General features: G+C 48.2%; 1 protein-coding gene across 1 annotated transcript in view; it reads left to right on the plus strand.

The window, feature by feature from the left end:
- Positions 1-26,669, plus strand: part of HCN4 (hyperpolarization activated cyclic nucleotide gated potassium channel 4) — a 1,084,393-nt gene that overhangs the window by 1,027,215 nt on the left and 30,509 nt on the right. The window contains exon 7 of the mRNA XM_069624604.1: positions 15,186-15,350. Coding sequence (XP_069480705.1) covers positions 15,186-15,350 — 165 coding nt within the window. The remainder of the gene's footprint in view (positions 1-15,185; positions 15,351-26,669) is intronic.

The raw sequence follows: 26,669 nt of genomic DNA on the forward strand, positions 1-26,669 counted from the left end.
CTCTTCACACCATTGCGCGCCGACAAGGAAGGACGGGAGAGGATCTGGGAGGACGTCATGGTTGCCATCAACGTGGAGGGGGTGGCAACCCGCAACATCAAGCACGCCTGGAAGCACTGGGAGGACTTCAGGTCCAGGACCCTCAAGAAGGCCCGGTGCCTCGTGAAGGCAGAGGATGCAGAGGGGTGCCGGGTCGACCTGAGCAACATCCAGATGAGGGTCCTGGAATGCATAAGCCCAGCGCTCCACGCCCAGATCCTTCGGAGGAAGACCCGTCTAGAGTCGAGCAGTAAGTGGCCATGCATTTGCTGTGTGAAACAGGGCATGTTGCAGTGTGCTGGCAGTCAGCTACTTGCCTGTATGTGTAACATAGGCCATGTATGGATGTGTGTGCACCGGGACATCATGGTAATGCCTGTGAGACCAGTAATGCGTGAACCACATGGATGGTGCATGTGTTCCAATGAGACATGGCGAGCTGCATGCGGAATGCACACATGAATGCATGCCAGTCCCTGTTCTTGGACATGGATGGGGGGTGAGGGATGGGTGCTGCTCTCATGTACATGTATGGTGTGCTTGTCTGTGTGTCTGAGAAGCGTGTGTGTGACTTTGAAATGCCATGGATGCATGACACATGTCCGTGACGATGTGTAGATTCACTCATGCAGTGTGGTCACCGTTGTATCCACTGTGTCTGTGGTATACGAGCCATGATGCATGACCCTCCGGTGATGTGTGTGCATGGGATCAATATGAGCCATGATGCATGTGAGTTTTAAGGCAACATTTTTGCTAATAGAGGCCCTTGTACATGGATGCTGATGTTGATTGCATGCCTGTTTCTGCATGTGTGTTGCCTGCATTGACCCATATGTTGTGGAGGGACAGGATGGAAGTGACGTTTGACAGTGCCACTCATGTGTTATTGCTTCCTGTCTAGGGCACTATTGTATAGTACCCTGATGCTTGTGTTCTATGTCTCCCTGTACGCAGCGTCGAGTGAAGAAGAGGGCGGAGACGGTGCTGTGGAGCTAAGCGGCGGGGAGGCATCCACCAGGGTGCGATGCAAGGCCCAGCCACCCTCCCAGGAATTGCCATCATCCGGGAGCGAGGGGCCTGGTGCCGCATCTGCCACTACGGCTGTAGCGGAAGGGCCGTGTGAGCCCTCACACGGGCTTGCAATAGCAGAAGACGGTGCAGAGACATCCAGGTTGGTGGTCTCCACAGAGGAGGAGGAGCTCGCTACTGAGCCGCACATGGGGCCTGGTGGGGGTAGTACCACTGATGCAAGTGGTGCAGTCCAGGGCCAGGGTCAGGAGGCAGCAAAGGTAGCCGCGGAGGGGCCTGTGCATGTCGCTGTCCCTAACCCTGTGACTGCACCACCATGCACCAGCAGGGATGCCCCGTCCCAGGCCCGTCTGCAGGTAGGGGGGAGGCCCACGTCATCTGCCTCTCCACTACCTACGGACGAGGAGTCCCATGACCGTATGGGCTCCATCCTGATTGGTGTTGCGTTGCGCACACGTGTCATTCGTGATGACGTGAGTGCTTCCTGGGGGGACCACGCACGCCATCACGAAGAGCTGTGCGGTAACGTGGCACTGTTGGGAGGGGCCATGGTCGGTGGGTTCCTACATGTGTCGCGCACTCTGGCGAACCTCTCCTCCTCTGTAGAGACTATGCGCCAGTTGTTCTCCCTGCCGTCTTCCAGGCCAGATTCCACCAGGGCGCCCTGTGGACCTGGCCTGACCAAAACAGCCAGTTTGGTGGAGATCCCATCCCTGCCACAGTCAGGAGTCGGCGGTCGAGCAGGGGTGGACACCCCAACAACTGGAGACCAGCAGATGGAGGATGTGCAGGCATCATCGGACAGGGCACATGGAGAGCAGCAGCAGCAGGCTCTAGGTGGGAGCGATGATGGCTCGGGGCCATCAGCATCAGAGGGGCAGGCATCGGCCAGAGGGCAGGAGGACCATGGAATGGGAGTGTCTTCCGTGTGGCTGCGGTTGGGCCAGCGGATAGATGCGGAGCGGCAGCGGGCGGAAGAGGCAGGGCTCACCATGATCAGGGCGGAGTTCTCCATGCGTCGGGCGTTGAGGCGGGCTGAGTGCCTCGAGGCAACTCGCAGGGAGTTGGAACAGGCCATGAGTGCATCCCTGGGAGACCTCGGGGCCAGGGCAGAGGGCCGCCTCCCGGACATCGACATAGAGTTCGATGATGCCCTGGCCCACAACATCACAGAGTGAGCCGCAGGACTTGCCTGCCGCCATTGTATATAGTTAGATAGTGGTAGGTTTCCTTTCTTTTTTTTTTCTTTTGGGACGCTTGGACAATGCCCCACGTTTTTGTATATAGTTTTTAATTAGGTAGGGTTTTATTTAGAGGTTTCAGTTCATTTGTTGGGCTCATGGACCCTGGTTTCATCTGTGTACATAGTTGGAATGTGGCTCTTGGAAGAAAACATTTTTGAACATCACCATGGATCAATGGATTATTTAATTTTGGTTTCCTTTGGATTTGCTTTGGTGGAGAAGGAGTTTTGACTAACTTTATTTTGGATTACTTTGGATTGTGACATCATTATTTCTTTTTTCTTTTTTGGACATGCATTTTTTTATTGTTTGAAATTATTTTCATGATTTGTTTCCATTAGATTAATTTTGTCCACAATACATTTTGATTTCTTACTTCCATGTGTAGTATTTACTCATTGGTTTACTGCATGTCACAATGTGGGTTTACACAATCACTGGCACCCAGTGTGTGCGTGTGACGGACATGTGTTGATGTGCATACTTGAATTTTGGTGTGTGACAAGAAATAGGCCTTTCAGTGTGGGGTGGATGGTAAACTTGATTGTGTCTCAAGACTGGGGTGGCGTGCTGTGGGATTTTGGTGGACATGAGGCCCATGAATGTGCATCTTGATGACATGTTGGGTGGGGACATGAGTCTGGGCCTGCTGGCAGGTGCCCGTCAATGCTGGGGGGTGGGGGTGCTGGGGGACATGAGTCAGGGCCTGCTGGCAGGTACCCGTCAATGCTGGGGGGGTGGGGGTGCAGGGGGACATGAGTCGGGGCCTGACTGTCAATGCTGGGGGGTTGGGTGCTGGGGGACATGAGTCGGGGCCTGCTGGCAGGTGCCGTCAATGCTGGGGGGGTGGAGGTGCAGGGGGACATGAGTTGGGGCCTGACCGTCAATGCTGGTGGGGTGAGGGTGTTGGGGGACATGAGTCGGGGCCTGCTGGCAGGTGCCTGTCAATGCTGGGGGGGTGGGGGTGCAGGGGGACATGAGTCGGGGCCTGACTGTCAATGCTGGGGGCGTGGGGGTGCTGGAGGACATGAGTCGGGGCCTGCTGGCAGGTGCCCGTCAATGCTGGGGGGGTGGGGGTGCAGGGCGACATGAGTCGGGGCCTGACCATCAATGCTGGGGGGGTAGGGGTGCTGAGGGACATGAGTCAGGGCCAGCTGGCAGGTGCCTGTCAATGCTGGGGGGGGTGGGGGTGCAGGGGGACATGAGTCGGGGCCTGCTGGCAGGTGCCCGTCAATGCTGGGGGCGTGGGTGTACAGGGGGACATTAGTCTGTGCTCACTGGTGCATGGTGACATGTGGGCTTGCTGAGGGCATGGCCATGGTGGATGGGCTGCCTACAGGACATGACCAGGGGTGCAGGGTAGTCCCCTGAGGTGTGGGCTGGCTGCAGGGGCTAGGGAGGGGGTACAGGGCACACCTGGGAGGACTCACACTACCAAATCATGTGTGAAATTACCTGCGCACCCCCGAAATACACGTACCCCACTCGCAGAAGGCCTATCGCGTGTGATTCACCACGCGAACCCCCGAAATACACGTACCCCGCTCGCACAGGGCCTATCGCGTGTGATTCTCCACGCGCACCCCCAAAATACATGTACTCTGCTCGCACAAGGCCAATCGCATGTAAAACTTCCCGCGCACCCCCGAAATACACGTACCACGCTCGCACAAGGCCAATCGCGTGTAATACTTCCCGCACACCTCCGAAGTACACGTACCCCACTCACAGAAGGCCAAACGCATGTAAAACTTCCCGCGTACCCCCAAAATACACGTACCCCACTCGCACAAGGCCAATCGTGTGTAAGACTTCCCACACACCCCCGAAATACATGTACCCCGCTCGCACAGGGCCAATCGCGTGTAAAACTTCCTGCGCACCCCCGAAATACACATACCACGCTCGCACAGGGCCAATTGCGTGTTGACCTTCCCGCGCACCCCCGAAATACACATACTCCGCTCGCAGTAGGCCAATCGCGTGTAAAACTTCCTGCGCACCCCCGAAATACACATACCCCGCTCGCACAATGCCTTTCACGTGTGATTCTCCCCATGCAGCGGGGTATGTGTATTCGGAGGGGTGCGCAGGGAGTTTTACAGACGTTTTCATGGTTGGGGGGCTGTATGCTGGTCCGCTGGCCTGTGCGCCATGTACGGGATTTGTGCGCTGTTCATGGCGCACGGGGAGGGGTTTGGGGTGTAACTGGCGCTGCTGCAGGGTCGCTGCGCCACTCTGCGCCACAGCTGGTTATGGATGTTAAAATCCATGAATACGCTGTGCACGGGAATGGATTTTGGCGCACAGGGCTGGCACTGGCTGCCGCACGCACACACTGTGCACAGGCCGCATGCGCCACTTGTGCGCTGGATTCTATGAATTACCCCCACAGTAAATACATAAATGAAAAAGTGGATCAAAATAGGCAGTAAAAGTAATACAAATTTAACACTGGCGTGACCTCAGATGTAAAATGTAAATCCAGGATAAAGTAGAAATAATCTATATGGTACATATACAAGCTTAGCACTTTTGATGAATATTAAATACTGTATATACAATTATGTGCAACAATAACAAATACATTTGAATATTTCAATAAACACATTTAAGATATTTTAAATCCTTAAAAAGGTTATCATAATACAAGTTAATAAAGGACAATAAAGAATTATATTAATAGACAATGTTAATGTTAATGTTTACGGTATTTATATAGCGCACCGTCACCAACAGAGTTGGTCTCCAGGCACTCAAGCGGATCTATAAACAAAAGGTGGGGGGAGTTAGTGGCTGAAGAGGGTGTAGGAAAGTGAGAGGTGGTCTACTGTCGGCAGCATCAGTTCAGTTTTCACTGTGCATTGAGCTTGGGTGTGCATATAGGATTGAAGCAAGTCCATGCGTGCTGTTGTTGCATTCTATGTGTTGATTGTTTGTTGTTGCGTGTGGTGCAGTCTGTGCAGTTGCTGTCAGAGAGGTGGTTGTGTGGGTTTTTAGTGTGAATTAAATATGCTGAAATTTGAGGTTTTTGGTTAGTGGGTTGTATGTCTCATAATCCTTGTAGTTTAGTTTAATGTATCAGGCTGTCATACTGGGTATTATATTCTTTCTCTTGGTTTACTGATCGTCTAGGTTCTGGGGTGATACTGTGGCTGGTTTCCAGCAGATAAATTGGGCTTACTACCCCAGGTTCGACGAGCATTATCCCCTAGTTCGATAGTGGTGGTATATTATCATTCACCAGCTCATTTCTATCTATTTATTGTCAGTGGTCAATTGGTGATTGCGGGTACATTCTTCTCTTCCCTTTCCTGACTGTCTAGTTTCAGGGGCAGTGGTGAGGCTGGCCTCCAGCTAAGTTATTGGGCCTCATTACGACCCTGGCGGAAAGGGGTTTACGCCAGCGTAAACCATGGCGTACCTTTCCGCCCGACTACGAGTTCCCGTAGCGCCATGGTGATTTTTACGCCTGCTTTTTGCAGGCGGAAAAATCCATGGCGCTACGGGACTTGTCGTTAATTACGCCACCGTAATTTACGGTGGCGTAATTAATGCCTTCCCCACTCCCATTATACCCTATGGGGCAAAAATGGGAATGGGGAAGGGTAAATGGGGATTGGGGACTTACCGCCCCGCCAAGGTCGGAATGGGGCGGTAAGTCCGCCAACCCCCATGGCGGAGTTGGCAGCTTTGCGCCATGGACCATGGTGCAAATTGCACCATGGTCCTCCGCCAGGGTCGTAATGAGGGCCATTGAGCTTAGTACACCCAGGGGGCAAGCATAATCCCTGCTTTGGTAGTGGTGTAATATTATCATTCTCGCTCCTTCCTATCTATTTACTGTCGGTGGTCCATTGCTACCCATGTTTACAAGGTGGGCCAGGTGCTATTGCTGGGTCTTACCTTGCTTTCCCTTCCGATTGATCTGTGGGTGTTCTTAGTATGATTCAATGTGGTTTGTCTATTAATTGATAAGTGGATATGTTACAGATCTATATATCATTATTTTATAAGAGTTGACGACTTAGGGAATCAGGGTAGGTTCTTCTCTCAGCCTAGTTCCTCTGTGTAGGTCCTTATGGGCATTCCTTCTGGTTATGGGGTGAAGAGCCATGATTTGAGGAGTTTCCTGAATTGTAGGTGATCTCTTGTGTTCCGTATGTTCTTTGGTAGTTCGTTCCAGGTTTTTGGGACGACGTGAGAAAAAGAGGATCCTCCAAGTTTTCTCTTGTTGTATGATTTGGATTCCAAGCGGATGTCGCTGCTGGATCTGAGTGGCCTTGTAGTGTGATGTACGTTTAGTTTTCTTCTGAGGAATTCTGCACCTTGGTCGTGGATTCCTCTGTGGCCTATGCACATTGATTTGAACTTGATCCGTTGTTTGATGGGTAGTAAGTGTAGCGTTTTCAGCGCTGGTGTGATGTGTTCTCTTTCAGGTAGTTTAAGGAACAGTCTGACCACCGCATTTTGTATGCATCAGAGTTTATTTAGGAGTCGTTCAGGAATGCCTATATATAGGCTGATGGCGTAGTCTAATCTGGACATGATGAGGGCGATGACGGTAGTTGTTTTGTTGGAGAATGAGAGGAATGACAGGATCCTTTTAACCAATCACAAGAGAAAGAAGCATTTCTTGATTAGGGTGCTTATTTGTGGCTCTAGAGTGAGTTTGTTGTCCATCAGGACTCCCAGGTTTTTTACAGTCGATGATGGGGCTGGGGTTTCACCAAGTTCAGATGGCCATGGGATGTAGAGGTTGTCTTCTCCGTTTTTAGTGATGATCGTTATTTCTGTTTTGCCTGGGTCGAGTTTAAGGTAGTTTGAGTTAATCCAGTTGTATATATCACAAAGGCAGTTCTCTAGTGTTGAATTGTCTTCTTGCTGAGTCTTGTATTTTGTAGATTATTTGTGTTTCGTCAGAGTAGTTGTAACAGGTGAGACCATGTCTTTCGATGTTTTTAATTAGCTGTGACAGGTTGATGTTGAATAGTAGAGGCAAGAAGGATGACACTTGTGGGATTCCGCATGATGATTCTCGCGGGCTTGATTTGTAATGTTTCATCCATATTGTTTCTGTTCTGTTTGTTAGGAAGGATCTGATCCAAAGTAAGGCATTGTCAGTGATTCTGTATTCTTCCAGTCTCATGATGAGGATGTTGTGGTTAACTGTGTCGAATGCTGCAGAGAGGTCTAAAAGTATCAGAGCAGTGCTTTTGTTTGATTCTGCGTTCGCCTTTAGATCATGCCAGATTGAAATAAGTGCTGTTTCTGTTCCTCTCATCGGTCTGGACCCTACTTGTGCCTGGTTTAAGAGGTGATGTTCTTCTATGCATTCTTGGGTTGTTCTATATATGTGTGTTTCAAGGAGTTTTGCTGGGTAGGGGATGTGGAGATGGGTCTGTAGTTGGAGAGGTCCTCTACGTTTCCTGTTGTATCCTTGAGGAGTGGTTTGATATATGCTGATTTGAAGGCTTGAGGCACTCTTCCTGTTGAGATTGATGGTTGAGGGCGTTTCTGTGGTATTCCATTGGTGTTCCTTGTGTGAGGATTGATTTGTAGATGTCAGGGGGGCAGGGATCCAAGGGGAAGCCTGATTTGTTGCTTTGATTTACGAGTTTGATGAAAGTCTCCACTGATATGTGCAGGATGTTTCAAAGTTTGTTCTGGTGTTCCTTGCATCAGTTAGTGTCTTCAGTGTAGTGGTTGAATGGTCTGTTTTGTATGGTCTGTTGGATGGTCATGATTTTATTTTTGAAGCGGTCTGCAAGGTCAGTGTATAATTTCTTCGATGGTATTGGAGTGTTGTTGCAGTCGGGTGGGTTTTTTATTTCGTTTATGATTTTGAACAGTTCTTTTTGGGTGTTTGGTGCTTTGAGGATTCTGGTGTCGTAGTATTTCCTTTTTGCTTTTTGTATTTCTTTTTTGTATGCACGGGTATGTTGTTGAAGTTTGAATTGTTTTCCGCAATCTTTATTGATCCTCCATTCTAGTTCTAGTTTTCGTTTTTTTCCTTTTCATGGCGCCTAGTAGTGGGGTGAACCATTTTGCCGTTGCTCTTTTGCAGGATGTATTGGAAGGTTTTTCTTTTGTGATCTAGTTTATTGATGTGGTGATCCATTTGTGAAGTATATCTATTTTAGTGTGTAGGTCAGCTTCGCCCATGGTTGCTGTTAGTGGTTTGGTGATCTCCAGTCGTTCCGTTAAGTTGGAGTTTTTTATGGTTCTCCAGTTTCTTTTCATGATGATTGGTAGTTTTTCTTCTTTCTTGGTTATTGGGCAGGGCAGTGTGATTACGAAGGGGGTGATGAGGTGGTCAATCCAGAGGATCTGAATTGGTGGTGCTGTGGTAATTTGTTTTCTGTTGCTGAAGATTGCGTCTAGTGTATGTCCTGCCGCGTGGGTTGCTCTTTTGACCAGCTGATGTAGTTCCATTGTTGTTAGTTGGCTGGTAAGCGATTTTTGTGAGGTTGTGGTTTCTTCATCGAACCAGATGTTGAAGTCTCTGAGGCTAATCAGTTTGTAACGCTTGATAGCTAGGTTGGTGATTGCTTCTATGAAGTTGTCTATGAGAATGCATCATACATTGGTGGTCTGTATATTAGTAGGAATTTCAGGTTTGTTCTGGGATTTGGTGATAGACGTATGATTAGGGATTCACATTTGTTGATGTTTAATGGGTCTTCCACTTTAATTTCCATGTGTTCCTTGTGGATGATTGTCAGTCCACCACCTCTTTTGATTTTCCTGTTTACTTCGATGCACTTGAAGGTATCGGGCAGGCAGTTATTGAGGCTGATCTTGTAGTTGTCGTCTATCCATATTTTGGTTACAAAAAGGATGTTGATGCCTATGTTACTTAGGTGGTCGTAGATTTCGGTGCAAGTTTGGATATTGATCTTGCGTTAATTAGATTGCAGTGGATCTTTTTGGTGTCATTTGGTTTCTTTTTTGTTCCCGGTTTTTGTTTGTGGGTGTTCAGTTGGGGTGCTTTTGGCGTCATCCCATTCTCTTCTCGGGTCCCTCTTCTTTTGTTCCATTGTTTGGTTTTTTTTTTTATCCATGTGGAAATGTTGGTGTCGTTGGAGTATCTAGGTTCTTTGGTTGGTGCGAGGTACGGTGTAAGGTAGAAGGATTTTTCTCTTAAGATGTTCGTTCTGTCAATAATATTGTTTTGCAGCGTTTGTTCTGTATTAAAGGCATCTTCTGCTGGGGGCGGTTGAACTTGTGTATCAGTGTTATTTGTAGCGTGTTCCTTTTCTCTTTGTCTGCGTCCAATTCTGCGTCGGGTCATTTTTGTCTTAGGTGGGAAGAGTTGGTCAGGTGTTAGGTTTATAGGGGCAGTGTCCGATTGTGGTGCCTTGTGCCAGGCTAGTGTTGATTTTAATCCTAAATTGTTCCGTCTGGTTGTTTCCGAGGGTGTGTCTTTGTTCGGTCAGTTGTGTCTTGGGTCAGTGGACTTGTTCTGTCAGTTGGTTCTAATCCTCTCAAGTTGTTCTGTCTGGATGTTTTCGAGGGTGTGTCTTTGTTCAATCAGTTGGGTATGGTGTTCCTCTTACAATGTGGGGGGCTATCCTGGGGGGTATTGTACGTTAAAGGGTTTGGCGTATGGATTGGGCTAAGAGTGCAGGTAACTGGGAGGGTATTATGGTAGTAGTTACTGTCTTAGGTGCTTGCTGGATGTCCCAGGTGTCAGGTTCCTAAGATTCAGTTGTAGGAGCTAATGATAATACCTAGACGACTGAGGGTAAAAGGTGGAGAGTTTAGAATTTTACAGGTGGCTTACAATGAGATTGTATTCTTGGGTGTGGAGTATCAGAAGTCGGAAGCAATGTAGGTTTCGGCGAGAGCCAAAGATGATTGACCAGCTTGATTTCTGATCCTTGGACAGCAGTGAGTAGGTTTGGTTCCGCAAGGCAGGAAGTGGTCAAGATTGGGACATCAATTTATCAGGAGCGGTTTTGGCTTCGCAGATGGCAGGGGTGATCAAGTTTCAGGTTGTGGATGCCTGGGTCACAGGGGAGGTTTGGGTTTTAGGGAGGTAGGTGGTAATTAACGCCCAATTGACGCCTAGATATCGGGAGGAAGGTTCAAGGCTCTAGGAGTGGCTGGCAGCAATTAAACACCTAGACTGGAGTACCTGGATAGCGGGAGAGGCTCCTGCCTCACAGTGTGGCAGGTTTAAGTTATGAGATGGAGGTGAGGACACCTAGAGTTGTCTTTCTCACAGCACACTTTGATACAGGAGAGAAATGTGGACCTGAGGGTCTTGTATTGAGGTGGAGAGGCCTAGGTTTCAGAGTGCAGTATATTACAGGAGATCACGCTGAGATTTGAGGTACAGGTTACAGAGGTCACACTTAGAGGTCCTGTATAGTGGGAGAGAGGCCTAAGTTTCAACTGCAATTTCAAATGTAGTTTCAAAGGCAGTTCAAATGGAGTTTAGAAGCGGTTTCAATGCACTTTCAAATACAGAGGCACACTTAGAAGGTCCTGTATAGTGGGAGAGAGGCTTAAGCTTCACAATGCAGTATGGTACAAGAGGTTTGTATGATGGTGTCAGTATATTTTGTAGATAGAATAGATTGTTCCTACCTTATCCGTTGATGCTGGTTGACGGCAGCCTACCTGTCGTGGGCTATGTCAGGGTCCTGTGGCCTGCTGCAGTTGCTGGTTTGGTGAGAGGACTATGCAGCCACTGTTGGTTGGCTGCAACGCTCACCTGGCTCCCACAGGGGCGTCAATCGGATCCGGACAGCTGCGGTCTCCTCCAACGTGACGCGTAGTGCAGGGATGACAGACTGGACTGGCCCGCCTAATCTCGTCTGCTTGACCCGTAGAAGTATTCTCCTGCAAGTGGAAAAAGGGATTTAGCCACCCGTGGATTCTAGTGATGGCACCCCACTGTTCTCCCCACTAATCACCTCCAATATTCCCTTTCAGGAGTCTCACCTTATGTTTTTGAATGATGAGCTCTCCATCCTGCGTGGAATGCAGGGGCGCGTTGATACCAGTTACTTCACTGGTTCGAAGGCATTGGAAGAGTTCCGGATGAATATTGACTCCGAGGTTCCTGGCGAGGACCCGTAAGTATAAAGTTCAAAGATTTCAATATGTCCGATGTTCACTCTTGTTCCATTCCCTTCTTGTGTTGCAGCTGGGTCCAAGAGAAGATTGTCTTGTGGCAGCTGATGGCGTTTAGGTAAGAGTCTGTAATACCCAACACTTTCCAGTAAAAGATGCGTGTATTTAACTTGTTGTTTTTTCTCTCCTTACAGGTGCGGCGTAAGAAGATGTGGCGTGTTAAAGAATACTGCCTCCAGCAGTAAATCGGGTAAGTCTATGGTGGTAAATGAGATTGGCCCTCATTACAACCCCGGCGCTAAACCATGGCGCTATATTAGTACCATGGTTGGTACGGGTGTTGTAACAAGTCCGCCATGGAGTTCGGCTAAGAAAATGATGGAGGCAGCGCCAAATCGAAAGATGCTGTGAGGACTGGTGAGTATGGCGCGGCGCTGCAGCTGGCGATGCGACGCGTACAGAAATAATGTCCTTTCCAAGTTCGAAGACGTGATGGATCCGGAATCAGGTGAGGAATTAAAATAACGTTCGTGTTCTAACCTTTCCTTCTTCTTTCCTCTTTTTCTAGGAGCTCTGGATTCGAGGCGGGCGTGGCAGAAGACTGGAAGCTGACTTCAGGCACGGTGAGCGTTACGCTGCTGATGCAGAATAACGCAAAGCGTGAGCTGCTGTTCGGGCGTGGTTTAAATAGCCTTCAAAGTAGTCCCAGGTAAGAAGTTCCCCCAGAACCACACCCGAGTAAAAAATAGTCCCTGAAGTAAAGTAGTCCCATTCAGGCCTCACGTTGGCTTGGATTCATTGCAGCATGGTCTGCATGAGGTAAGTAATGCATATGAGCCTGGCGCCTATGGCGCCAGGACTGATTTCTTCTATGAGCCTGGTGCCTATGGCACCAGGACTGTACCCAGACAGCCCCTAGCCGGGGCTGCTGGGCTTTTAATAAGCAACTGGATGCCTGCTCTCGGGGCTGATGGGCTTGGTCCAGATGCCCGGGGGTAGGCATCATGACATTGGCTGTAGTGGTGGGTCTATGGATTAGTATTGCATTTCTGGTTCAGGGCTGGTTAGGCGTGAGGGCGTGCTAGTTACTTGGAAGTGCCACAGGGAATGGCGGAACAGTGGCTCGGTCTGGAGAGTGTTCGTGGCAGGCCTCTGGCCTCCCCTGCTGACACCTGCAAACACTGACAGGAGCCGCTACTTCGGGAGCCGCCCTTTGCCTTGGGCACTTAGCCGCAGGGCTGCACGAGCAGAGGGCTGCCCTGGGTGGCTGTGTCAAATGGTGACAGAGAGCCAATAAGGGGAGGGGGTGGTAGGTAGGAGGGACCACAGCCAAGCTTCAGCAGGGACAGGAGAGGGGAATCACATGCAAATTTAACAACAAGTGCCTAATTACAACAAGGGGCTGATTACCACGTGGGCCTAGGGCCTACAATCACAGAGATCAATCAGGGGAGGTGGCGGGAGGGAGCAGGGACCAGGGCTAAGCTTGGGCAGGGACAGGAGAGGGGATTCACATGCAAATTTAACAAAAAGTGCCTAATTACAACAAGGGGCTAATTACTACATGGGCCTAGTTCCTATGAGCATGGAGATCAATCAGGGGAGGTGGCAGCAGGGGGGAGGGTCCACGGCCAAGCTTGAGCAGGGACAGGAGAGGGGATTCACGCATGCAGGTGCGCTGGGCAAATTTAAAACACCAAGGGCCTCATTATGAAGGCTTGTGCTAATGGAATGGGGGCTCAAATGGGAATGGGGAATAGTTCCTGCAAGGAGGACTTACCGGGTCCTCCCATGTCGGAATGACCCGGTAAGTCCCCATTGCAGGAACCCGGAAAAGGAGCCCGGTTTGGAGGCAGCCATGGAGCTAATAACTCCATGGCTACCTCCAAACTCGTAATGAGGCCCCAAGTGTCTAATTACAACAGGGACTAATTACTTAACTAAATCCGATGGGCCTATGGCATCTTCTTACCTCGAGGGGCTGCCGGTGGACTGTCGATCATAAGTTAAATACATATGTGTTAAACCTTTGTTGTTAATAATATAACTATAACGCATTAATAGATGTAATGAGCAGTACCATATGCCAATGGAGTGAATTAAGAGTACTTTGACAAATAATCCATAACCTTTCATCCATTTTATATTGTTTCGGAAATTTGCTGTATACCAACAAACCTCTTCTGGTGAAATTGATCTATATCCATCATGAGTGGACAGTGTGTTAGCCTAGATGGAGAAAGAAAGTATTTTTCACAAAGTATTTTGTAAACTCTTGAGGCTACATGCCTACAGGGAATTAATCCTAAAAAGGTAGTTTATCATTTGGCAGTACCAAGAACAGTGGTAATATTATTCTTAATAAAGAGTACAATACTTTGTTTAGCTTGATACTATTTGGAAAGCTCAACATCAAGGCTGTCAAACAGAAATCTGTGCACATAAAATGGTGTAAAGGTATTATTAAAGAATGTGGGGGTCATTATGAGTGAGGCGGTAAGGGGTTAACGGCGCTGGTAAAGGTGCGGAGCCGTCAACCCCTTAACGCCTCATTACGAGTCTGCTCGCAGGAACCCGCTAAGGACGCCTGGTTTTACCAGGTGCCCTTATCGGGTCCCACGAGCAGACCAGGGTGCTAACAAGGTGCCCGTTATTAACAAACCCGTTGGTAGCACCCTCCCCATTTCCATTGAGCCCTATGGGGGCTCAAATGGGAATGGGGATGTTCAGGGTCTGGGTTCCCCGAATGGGGAATTACCGGGCCCTCCAAGGTCGGAATGGCCCAGTAATTCCTCATTTAAGGAACCCCAACCCGGTATCTGGTAAGGGGGTAGTCATGCTGCTAATAGAGGCATGGTTACCCCCTACCTCGTAATGACCCCCTGTATCTCTCAAAGTATAAATATTGTAATGTATCCAATTCTAAGAGCAAACTGATCACCCCTCAATTTTAATAGTAGGATTACCCTATATTGAGGTTACAGCAGAACATGTAATATTACCTATTAATCTTATCAAAATCTAGCATAAGCTGTTTAGTAGCTTTGATTGCAGGAAGCATGCTTATTATAGGAAGAGGATGACTAGGCAATATATTACAGGAAATGTATGATAACATTATGGGTTTCTCACAAGTAAAATAGGCTAGTGGCAAGTGGAGGGGGGCATTATCTTATAACCATAATACCCCTTGACAATTTGAAATGGCTGTATGATGGAATTTGAATGCAGGCAAATATCTGTGATATATTGTCTAGTAGCCTTCTTTCTATAATAAGAAAGTTTCCTGTTTGACATATAGCAAATTTAACACAAAAAGAACAATTATGGGAATGTTTCCAATAAATTCCCTGAAGAGTGACATTTCTGGGAATTAAAACAGTTTTAAGTACGAGAAAGTTTCATGCAGTTTGCAATTTCATACTGGTATGATAGGATATGCTTTCATCAAAGTTAAGATCTTATAACAGTTTACACTGTGAAGGAGGGTGAGGGGAGTGATCCTTATCAGAGAATACTCCTAATACAATTCATAATTTCACAAAATGGGACGCAGTAGAAATGTAGATTGTTTTTACATAAGGACGATATGGATAATTAAATTCTTATTTCTCTAGGGAGGGACAGACTTGGACTTTTGGAACATGTGTCCATCAGGCTAATGGTCTTAATATAAGAATTACTGTGTAGGGAAAGCTTTATAAAAATATGCATTGTTTTATGTAGGCACTTCTCCTCTGATTACAGTGAGTGACACCCTTTTTTCTCTCTCTTCCTCTGTCTTAGAGATTTGCCTGCTGACCCGTGGACGGCGCACAGCGAGCGTGCGCGCTGACACCTATTGCCGCCTCTACTCGCTTTCCGTGGACCACTTTAATGAAGTGCTGGAGGAGTACCCCATGATGCGCCGGGCCTTTGAGAGCGTGGCATTGGATCGGTTAGATAGAATAGGTGAGATGGGCTCCAAAGGATTATAGCTCTAGTCACAGGACTTGAGTTATTAAAAAAAAGGCAGCTTTTAGGTGATGGATAGCTGTATGGCTCAAGGGCCATCTTCCATTAGGATCAAACTGTACCCATGATAGTATGTTAGATTGTAATGGACTCCTTAGGGAGACTTGCCCATAGGAACCATTAATACCATTTTGGTCATTGTTTCCTGTTGCAAAGCTCCTGCAGACCTGGTTGGCTTACAGAGGAGTATGTAGGGCCACTGGTGGTTGTGGACAAATAGTTCTATCAGTGTCAGTACCCACCACTTTGTATACTTTGAGAAAGGGCAGGGTTTCCAAGGGGTCTGTAGAGGGGACGGCCCCAGCAAATCTAAGAAGATAATATTGCTCAGGCAAGCACGCTAACACGTTTGTTAAGTGGACAATATGTTCTATATCAGGAAACACATTTTAAGAATATACTTCCGTTTGATGGGTTATAAAATTAACCTAACTTCCTAAAGTACCTTTTTCTCTGTAAGTGCTCTGAAGTGTCTGACCAGCGGTTTGGAACACCTTATACAATCACAAATATTCAAAACATGGATATTAACCTAGTGCTGATCAAATCAACTGCTTGTCCTAGCAGTGAACTTGTTGCCTGATGTAGTGCTGATCTTGATCTCATGGAGTATACATCAAAAAGGATTACCCCCATTTTCAAAGATGTGAAAAGGTACCTCTCATCTAAGGGATACTAATGGGCCTATGTCGCTGGTGACTGCTAATCAGCAAATCCAGAACTCCAGTAAAACATACGTTTAATGAATCTTCTTGAAATCAAAGCAGGTGCTTCTGGGGTATGCAAGATTCACATGCTCTCTTTAGTGGTCCCTCAGGCAAGTTAGGGTTGTTTTTGTTTCACAGAACATGCTCTCAAACATATATGTTTCTAAAAAACAGAGGAGACAAATTCTTCCAGCCACTATTGTAATTTTGGTGGTGGGATCGTCCAATGTTGTACTCAGATCAATTAGGTCTTTTGCACTCAAACCTTCAAAACTGGGGGATGGAGTAACCCAGGGAAACACACTCCTACTGCTTAATAGAACACTAGGCAATGGCATAACACATCAAATCATAATAGTTACCCCACTCCACCACTTGGGCAAGAGGGTAAAAGTAGTAACAAAATGAGTTAAACAACTTCAAATCTTGCACCTGTACTCTTTTTTATATGCAAAGTAAAATGTGTCTGCACAAAGTTTGAAAACACTTCAAGAATGTCATTTTTTAAAGTATATTAGTAATCGTGGTGTTATAATTAACGTTTTCACATTTTAAATCTTCATTTCAAGCAAGCTTAGGATTCTATAGCCCTCTTTTAAGTGATGCAGGCAAAAGGTAAACCTCTCATTAATTTGCAAAACCTTTTGCTTTTAGAAAAATACATTCATGTGTCAGGGACAAATAGGCTTCTACCTCATAGATTGTGTTACTTCCTCAGTAGGTCAATTCATCAAATAAGATGTCCACAACACAGCGCCATTGAGTAGCCTTCACCGGAAGTTCACCTGCAGGTCAGAGCCATACACAAATGCATCATGGGTATGCAAATTATCAAAAAAATAATGTTTTTTGCTACATGTACAAAATTGCCATGGTCTTACAGAACAGTGCTATTTTGTTAAATAGATTTATCAACTGAAGACTGCAAAGGATGCAGTAACCAACCACATACCATACCATCCAAACCGTGGATTATCAGTGTCGTGCAGGTTTAACTCCTTGAGATTGGAGGGTGGGGGCTGCTATCAAAAACCATCATTGCTGTTGTCAAAAAGAGGTCCGGGCACCCCTCTGCAATAAAGAACACGCCATGATAACCTATTCTGAGGGAATGTACACACATGTTTAGCTCCCTTTACATTCGTCCGGCCCACCTGAGCAGTCCAGCACCAAAATGCTATGGCAATCCTCCTTTGAACAAGAGTAACAACAGCAACCCCAGACACGTGTTTCGCCCTAGTCAGGCCTCATCACTGAGATGGAGCTGTGCCTCTCTGTGACAAGTGAGCAAGGGGTGGGTCCACATCTGGATAATCCTAGCTAACTTAGGGTGACCAACGCCAAGTTACATTTACATACAAAAAGAGGTCAGGGCGCCCCTCTGCAAGAAAGAACACAGCATGATACCTGTTCTGTGGTAATGTACTCACTCAGAGTCCGCAGCCACATGTTTGAACTCACTGTACCTTTCACAAAGGAGGAAAATTCATTTGCATATCAGTCTTAGTCCCGCCCACTTGTGCAGTCCAGCACCGAAATGCTATGGCAATCCTCCTTTGAACAAGAGTTTCTATTGTGTTTAAAGAAAAGCTACAAAATAACCCCTTCTGCCCATAATATCAGAGTACAAATGCCATGTCAGCCAATAAGGAACCCATAGAAAAGGGATTAGTTCCCTTTCTCAGAAAAGGAATTACTTCTTGTGGCAAAGAAGGGTTGCTATCCAGGTTAATAAGATTTGCAGTGTTGACACTACAATAAATGGCATAGAATTAAATACCACGGAATCCAGAGCTTAAATGAAAACATAAACCTATGACTACCTAAAGAAGTTTCCCCAAATCAATTTTCTTTGAACCCTTTTAGTTGTAATGCACCTAAAGACATTGTCAATGTCTGAACTGACATTTGATGTGTTTGAGAAATAATCCTGATATCAGAGTTATGTTTTGTTATTCTGCCCTTCAGTTTGTGTCTTTCTTCATCCTGGGACTTCCTAAGGAAAAGTAGGTTGACCTCCTGGGCTCTGTATTTCTTCTTCCATGTCTGTGCACAATTTGAGTAGGTGTCATGCGTGTTTCTACTACGGAATGAAGGAGTCCTGAAACTCACAGGATCAGAGAACTTGTGGGTTATTTTGGTGGAAATTATTCAAATAGAACAGAAGTTTCCACTCTTTGGGTGTCCACAGGGACATTAAGCTTCAGAGCTGCCCTCTTTTGGACCTATGCTAAATTTACAATATCATCTGTTGGTGAGATTCTTCTTGGTAATGAGTCGGGTGACTGGGGAGACAAATTTAACTAATCAGGGAGGATAGCTCAGGGGCAACAAGCTCGGGAACAAGGCCATGTGTGCAAAAGTAATTTGATCACTGGTCCAGCATTGGAAAGGAATCCGGCATTAAGTGCAATGTAAACCAACACTGAAAATACATCAAAGTCTAGGGGAGTGGGAGATGTCCTAGGTGGATAAATAGGTAAATAGGTAGAATAGGCTGCTGTACTGGTCTCGTAGGAACAGGGAGAAAGCTTTTTTTAGCTTGTCAGTGTGTTTTCCTTATACTCACGCTTATTGTTCATGCTTCGACGTTGAGCGGTAACGTTTTGACAATTGATGGGATCAGAAACCGATGGCTGCCTTAAAGTGGCAATGAGATTGTTAGTTTTGGCTATTAGGCGGGGGCTGAAAGCACTTCATAAAAACCTGAAACTATTGTCATGAGAAGTGAAGATAGGAGAGAGTTGGGCTGTGAGGAGGGACAAAAAGCCTGTAGGTGTGGCTCGGTTATTTGCCGCCCCATTCACCGCCCATGACCGTGTTAGTCCCTATGACCATTAGCACTCACTACCTATCCCTCCTCGCCCAGAACACCCTTCTTTGGGCCTAGCGCTATGCATTATGAGCAACCTTCTAAAATGTAATGGTTTAGTTGAAGTTATAAAATAGCTAAATCCGCTACTGATGTAATAAAGCTGATGTAGCCCGTGGCCATACGGGGCCCGGCTAGTGGGGCTACATGCTGGTCCTATGAGAGAATACACACCTAGAAAGAAAGACAGAGACACTAGAGTAATACAGTTTTTATTAAATGTGTAGTGTAGTGTGTGTGTGTGTGTGTTTTATTTATGTGTGTGTTTGGGAGAAACCATCCAGCATACCCGGGCCAATCGAGAACAGCCCAGCCAGGGGCGTGTGTGGGGGGTGGCCCCGACTGGGCTGCTCGGCCGTGCCCCCAAAGGCCTGCCTCATGGCCAGCGAGCCTGGGCTGTCATCAAAGAAATTATCCCGGGCTGGGTATGTCAGGAGCAGCCCGAAAGGGAATGCAGAAACGTGCAGCGGAAGCACGCTCCACTCCGGAGGGTGGAGCGGTGAAGATTGAAGCCCCGGGTTGAGCTGCTTGGATGAAGACAGCCCCAGGCTGCCCAGCAGAGTGCCCCGGATAAAGACGTGGCCCACCCCCTGTGTTTCTACAATGCATTGCTGAGGGGGCGGCCAGGAGAAGGCCTTCGTGCACAGCAGTGAGCGCAGCATCGTTTCAATAGCAACGGGGACACCGCCTGATCCGAATATGGCACCCGGGCAAGGCAGTGAATTCAGGTGGAACCCCCAGCCAATGGGGCACACCCATTATAAAGAAAATGCAGAGGGTTGCAATGGTGATTTGGGTTGGCCCCCCAGTCAATGGGGTCCACCCAAAATAATATATATACTGTGGGTTGCAGCTGTGACATTGGGTGGGTCCCCCAGCCAACACAGCCCACCCTGAACATTAGCATTACCGCGGGTGCAGCTGTGAGTGTGGGCACCCCCCATGTGCGTAGAGGGCCACCCAGGTCAGTGTGCAGAGCGCGACAGTGGAGTGAAGGAGGACAAGAGGACAGGGTCCCGTTATATATCCAGAAGAGGAGGCGACCAGGTCAAGTATGTCATCTGTGGGTCAAGGCCCCAGTCATGGCAAGAGTCCATCAGGAGCAGCTCTGCAATGAGATACTGTGAAGGGATGGCTGTCTGCAGCAGTCACCCCATTGTGACATTGGCCCTCATTAAAAGTGTGGCTGTATTTTGCCGGTGATTGCATGGAGCCAGTGGCACTCTTTCCGGCAACCGTAACCATGGAATCAACGCCACATCACAACATTGCGGGAGCGTGCGTTCGAGCATGCCGGTCACGGTGCAACTGGCATGACGGAAACACCTTAATTGTCAGTTGAAATCGGTACTGCCAGCAACAATGCCGGTGGTACCGTTTATGCCATGTCACTGCCGGAAACAACGGAAACACTGGCACCGGAAACATCACCGCCGGAACTGGAAAATCGACAGTGGCCCTTTTGGAAAACACAATCCACTTAAAATCACTACATTCCCGTTGCCATCCGGACACGCAGACACCGGCATTGCACTAGCAGGCATGGCATCTCGCACCCCTGAAAGACGTCAGCGGAAGCCACGCTTCACTGAGCAGGAGCTAACCAGTCTAACCAACTGCACAGTATAACATGCTGGAAAGCTGTTTGCAATGGACAACCACCGCAGCACACAAATCAGGAAAAATGCCATCTGGGAGGGGCCCCACAGAAGGTGTCAGCTGTGGGTCCCGTACCCCACAGTATGCGATTGCCACAAGCGGTGGGATGACCTCCGCCTGAGGGTCCACAAACTGCTGTCGGCCCACTGTAAGGAATGCCTGCCCACGGGTGGTGGGAGAGCCTCACCAATTAAACGAATGCCATCAGAGGAGAAGGGCAGCCGCCTGCTGCACCTTGAGGGGATCAAGGGAGTCGGAGCAGTGGAGACTGGAGCAGGGACACCTGGAGAGGGTGGTGAGTGCAGCGTGCCACACCAAGACAAACACAGCTGGCATGTAAATGCAGAGCACAACACACAGACACATGTCCAACTGCCTTACACATGACCTCATTCAACCCATACAGTGGCCAACGAACCATGGCCGTTGGCCAAGGGTACACAGACATTGCCCCCCAAACATCCAAACACACACATGCCCACATTACTACTGTACATGTGCATTGTGTAGACATCCCTAAGAAGGGAGAAGCCATCTACCAGCAGTTGTCCCATCTACCGGGGGGTCCCTGGCAGACAGTTCCATAGGGGGATATTACAATGGAACGGGTGGGGAGCATCAGTCAGTTTCCAAATTTTGCCCCAAGCCGATATCCAGTAGGGTTGATGACTCCCAAATGACGTACCTGGGAGGGGGGATCACTAACCGGATGTCGCGGGACCAGGCTGCAAGCCGCTCCAGTTTTACATGAGAATGGGGCTGTCAGGGTCAGACCATAATGAAGCGAAGGAGGCCTGGGCCGCAATCCAATAGTTAACAAAATTTGGGCCGGTGAGTCCTCCTGGCTGAAAGGCCTCGCCAGTGTGTCCCATTTCAGACGAACTGCTCCGGAGTTCCACATTAAACCGTTAATTGCCATAGCAAGCTTCCTGAATAGTACAATACCTGGCCAGAGCGGAAGATTCAAGAATCTGTACAACAGTTGTGGGAGTACTACCATTCTGAGAAGCGCTACACATCCAACCACTGTGATGGGCAGCTTTGCCCAACCGCGCAGCTTCTTCTCAAGTGTCAGCAGGTAGCTCCCATGGAAACAGCTCAGATTTCGTTCAGTTTACCTTGAGGCCAGACAGGGTACCAAAGAGCATAACATATTGCATGATTGATGAAATGTTCTCCTCGGGTCTCACTACATATAACAGTGTGTCATCCGCAAAGAGTGAAATGATCTCAGGATCCCCGCAGAGTCTCACGCCTATATGGCTACGTCTCTGACAGATCCTGTCTGCTAAAGGCTCAATGACAACCACAAAAATCAGGGGAGAGAAGGGGCAACCCTGCTGGGTACCTCTAGCGATAGTGAACTGGGTGGAGTGAAGGCCATTGGTGCTTACTCTGGTGACTGGGCAGGTATATAAGAGTTCATCCATGATCGGAAACGGGGGCCGAAGTTGCACCTCTCCAGGATGGCCCACAAGATTTCCCAGGAAACACTTCTGCATGTCAAGTGCCGCCGCAACTGCCTGCGCCTCTTGGTCTATCTGGGCCAAGATGTTAAAAAAGCGCCTCAAGTTAAGTGCTGTAGAGCGGCCCGGTATGAACCCGGCCTGATCGGAGTGAACCACAAACTACATGTATGGGGCAAGCCAGAGGGCTAATACCTTGGTAAAGTTCTTTACATTGCTATTAATCAGCGAGAGGGGTCGATAGGAGCCACACTGTGCATGTGGCTTATCAGGCTTCAATAGTACCAGAATAATTGCCTCCCGGAGAGTGGGGGAGAGCTTCCCTGTTACACATGATTCCTCCCATACAGCGAATAGGCAAGGGGCGAGGCGTCATCTGTAGCATCTATAAAAATCCATAGTAAGACCATCGGAGCCAGGGGCCTTCCCTGCTGAAAGTGAATCAATGGCATTCAGGATCTCCTCAGTAGTCACAGGCCGATCCAGCGTCTCTCTAGCATCGTCAGATAACAACGATAATGGGAGGGTATCAAGAAATGCCTCGATATCTGATACAGGTGCTGTGTCTGTATTTGCATATAGTGCTTCGTAGAAGGAGCGGAACTCCTCATTGATCTCAGGCGCCGCATGCACCAGGACCCTGTCCGCCCTCTCAACCAGGGTAATGTGCTGTGAGCCATTTTCTTGACACGCTAGTCTGGCCAGTAGCTTGCCGGCACAATCTCCCTCTCCATACTGTCTAGCGGGTCGGGGGTCATCTAGAAACTTGCGTTCACAGTCCGCATGGTCCTTGAAGGTGTCTAAAGCTGTACCGATCTCACTGAGTATTGCAGTGGATGGTGATGAGGCGTATTGAGTTTAGAGTTGTGCAAGCAAATGCTCGCTTTCGTGGATGGCCCCATGGATCGAGCAGAGGATCTCATTTCTTTTGCCACCACAGATGTAGGCCTTGAAGGCCTCAAAAAGGGTGGCATGCTAGTCAACTGACCCGGTGTTGAGTTCAAGGTATTCGTCAATACATACCCCAGCTCGGCCTCGAAGAAAGGGTCCAAGAGTGCATTTGACTTGAGACGGCATGATCACGACAACCCACATTTCTCCCCCCACATCAGTGACACTGTTATTGGGGAATGGTTTGAGAAGGTCCTAGGAAGAATTTCCACGTGTCCTACCAGCCCCACCAGAGTGTCAGAGAGTAGCCATCTCTTTGATTTGTGAATGTGAGTCATGCGCCATGGAATAGAAGGAAAACGCACGAGACAATGGGTGCAATAGTCTCCAAACATCAATGACCCCTAGTGAGGCTTGTATTTCTAGTATGGACTAAGCCCCCTTAGCTGATAGGGCTTAGTGCTGGACCTATCAAGGTTGTTGTTTACTATGGTATTAAAATCGCCACCACACACTATAGGAACCAGAGGGAAACGATCCAGTAGTGTGTGAAACTGTGTGAAAAAATCAGGGTCATCTATATTTGGTCCATATATTCAAAAGAACCACCTCACATTCCATAAGTGTACCATATACTAGGACGTAGCACCCCAGGGGATCTGTATGTGTTTCTTTGTGGATAAATCAAATGGACTTATGTATCAGGATCAAAACCCTGTGGCTCTGCTTAGAGTAGGCGGTGTAGTACCATTGTGAACCCCATGACCTAGCGAACCCCTCGCATCCCCCAGCCAGTACATGCATCTCCTGCAACTCAGCTTTTGTTGCGCTCAAAATAAAGCTGTAATTTACGCATAAGAGCGCCAGGGGACCACTCCGGTGGTGATAGTGTGCAGTACAAATGCCCTTTAACATTAGCATTAACATCTTAACCGGGATGCCAAACCCCCTAACATTCCAGCTCATAAATGTCAGCTCTTCAACCACCGTTTAGCCATTACACAAATGGCATGAAAAGTCTGGCCCCGGCCAGGCGGAAACAGGTTTCAGCATAGCTAAATCGGGAGTGAGGTTCACCTCGTCCTCCAACTTGCAGGTCAAGCACTTTTTTAACTTTTGTCCCTCCCCTCCCACATCCACCCCCCTCCCAATCAGGGGAGTGAATCCCCAGCTGTCATTAACCCAACAACGACAACAACAGTTGCAACTTTGGATGGGGGCTGTGCATAGACCAAGGTCGGCTTCCACACAAACGCAAACATAGATAGCATAATACAGTGCACATTTCAAGCTTTCAAGGAGTAGTATAATATGAATCACACAGGGAATTTATAGGGACCACACATCGGAGTGTGGGCGACATGGTCCCCTCGCAATAGGTGCCTAGGGAGATCCAGTGTAGTATGACAGGTCCTTGGGGATCAACCAGGGAAGTGGTCTTCGAAGAACTTGGAGGCTTCTTCAGGAATAGTGATAGTGAAAAAATAGACATTTTCAGCGTGTTCACTCTGAGTTTAGCTGGATATAGCATGGAGTATTTGACTCCCAGCTCGCAGAGCCGGCTCTTGACTGCAAGAGATGGTTTGCGCTCCTGCTGTACAGCGACGGAAAAGTCAGGGTAAAGGTGGATCCTGGCAGACCCCAATTTCAGCTGCCCTTTGGCCCTGGCAGCACGAAGTATCGAGTCCTTGTCCCGATAATTATGGACTTTGGCTATTATAGGCCGATGTGGAGCTCCAGGTCTGAGTTTCGCAGCAAGAGAGCAATGGGCCCGTTCAATCGCAAACTGAGGAGACAGCTTGGGACTGTCTAGTAGTGAAAGAAGGATGTGTTCCACATACTCCTCCATGGGTACGTCAACGTTATCTTCAGGAACTCCGATTATGCGTAGGTTATTAAGCCACGATCTGGACTCCAAATCCTCATTCTTTTTGCTGACTGCCTGGACCTGCATGGCCAGCGAGGCAACCTCAGCCCTAAGTGCCGTGATGTGGTCCTCGGTTGAGCCCACCCTGGCCTCCACCTCCATGTCAATGGAGGCAGTCTTTTCCATACGCACGTTGATTGAGCTGGTCGTTCAGCTTGATGTGCAAGGTTGTGAACCCTTCACGCATGTACTCCATCATCTTGAGGAGTTTGGTGGGCTCATCCGACGTCGAGGGAAGTGCATCAGCTTCACCATGAGCCTCTGCAGGTTTTGGCGCCGCCTTGGTGAACATGTTAATTGAGCTTTGTTTCCGACTTTCTTTCTTGGTCATGGTCTCGTGGGGCTATAAGTATGGTACGGAACACAGAACACCAGGGGGCCAAAAGTGGTAAGCGTGAGAAGAGGCACTACAGCAGGCACAGCGTATCCGAGGAAAACATCTGCAGAGATGTTAGGTCATTCACACTACACAGGCTGAAAAGGATGATGAGCTCCATAAGTGAGTGAGAGCCAGCATCTATGGTACAGTCTCAAAGGGCAGTTGGTCAGAGCTGCACACCATTCCCCACCCCCCCTTCATGCCCCCAGGGATCCCAGCAGTAGATGTTAGGCCCAGAGCGCGTTGGCGCCATCAACGCTCCAGGATCCAGTGCAGTGCAGCTCAGCAGCGGCCGACGGGAGGATGGACCAGGCGCCCTGCAGTTGATGGGGGAGGGCTAATGATTGCCCCTCAATGGCTCAGACCTTCCACAGCAGTATAGGATCAGCGTACCCTAGGCCACCCACGAGAACAGTGGCTGTAGAGTGAAGCAGTAGTGGTAAGGGAGTCCAGGGATACAGGGCACCTCTGCACAGGGCGTCCAGCGGCCAACCTCGCCACACCAGTGTGGCCCAACCTCAGGAGGAGCCCTACATTAATCAAATAGGAGACGGTGTCATGATTCGTCCAGCAGCTGGAGGCAGTCTGTGGCGCATACCAACATCCATGGTGCCCCGGTGGATAAAAAAGGGTGCCGCCGGGTGTCAGGAGGGGCCGGAGTCCCAAATCAGGTAGGCCCAATCAGCCGTTCCTCTGACCAAAAATAGCAGCTGTGCAGTGCAAGAAAGGGTAAATCTGCACTGCTGGAAGACCGTAAAGCCGCCGGAGCTCAAACTCACGCGCCCACCTTGGTGCTCGTGCAACAGTGCCCCCCTGAGTCTATAATCTTTCTGAAAACTGTTGTCCACATTCGTCAAACGGCAACAAAGTTATAAGCCATCTAAAAAGGTTGAGACCCAAATTTAGCCACCTCTTGACAAAATCCCACCAAACTTCCAAAAAAAACATTTATATCTAGTTTTAAAATCATTTTTTCAACTTTTGTGTAGATTCGTCAAATGGCACCACATTTATAAGCCTTTACAATATTTTGGGACCCCTCCCCGCTTAACAGAATCCCACCAAATATTGTAAAAACATTTATATCTAGATATAAAATCGTTTTGCAAACTTGTGTGCAGATTCGTCAAATGGCACCACATTTACAAGCCTTTACAATAATTAGGGACTCACCTCTACTTTTGTTATCTCTTGGCAAAACAGCTCCACACTTTCCAGAACCATTTAGAATCAGGTCTAGAATAACATTCCAAAGTTTCATGCAGTTTCATTGAGTGGCGCCAAAGTTTTAAGCCATCCAAAAACTGCTTTTCACCAACCCTGTAATGCAGAAATAGGCATAGATGTCACCGAAC

This window comes from Ambystoma mexicanum, chromosome 11 (genome assembly GCF_040938575.1).
Source record: "Ambystoma mexicanum isolate Mex_15411 chromosome 11, UKY_AmexF1_1, whole genome shotgun sequence".
Classification (NCBI taxonomy): domain Eukaryota; kingdom Metazoa; phylum Chordata; class Amphibia; order Caudata; family Ambystomatidae; genus Ambystoma; species Ambystoma mexicanum.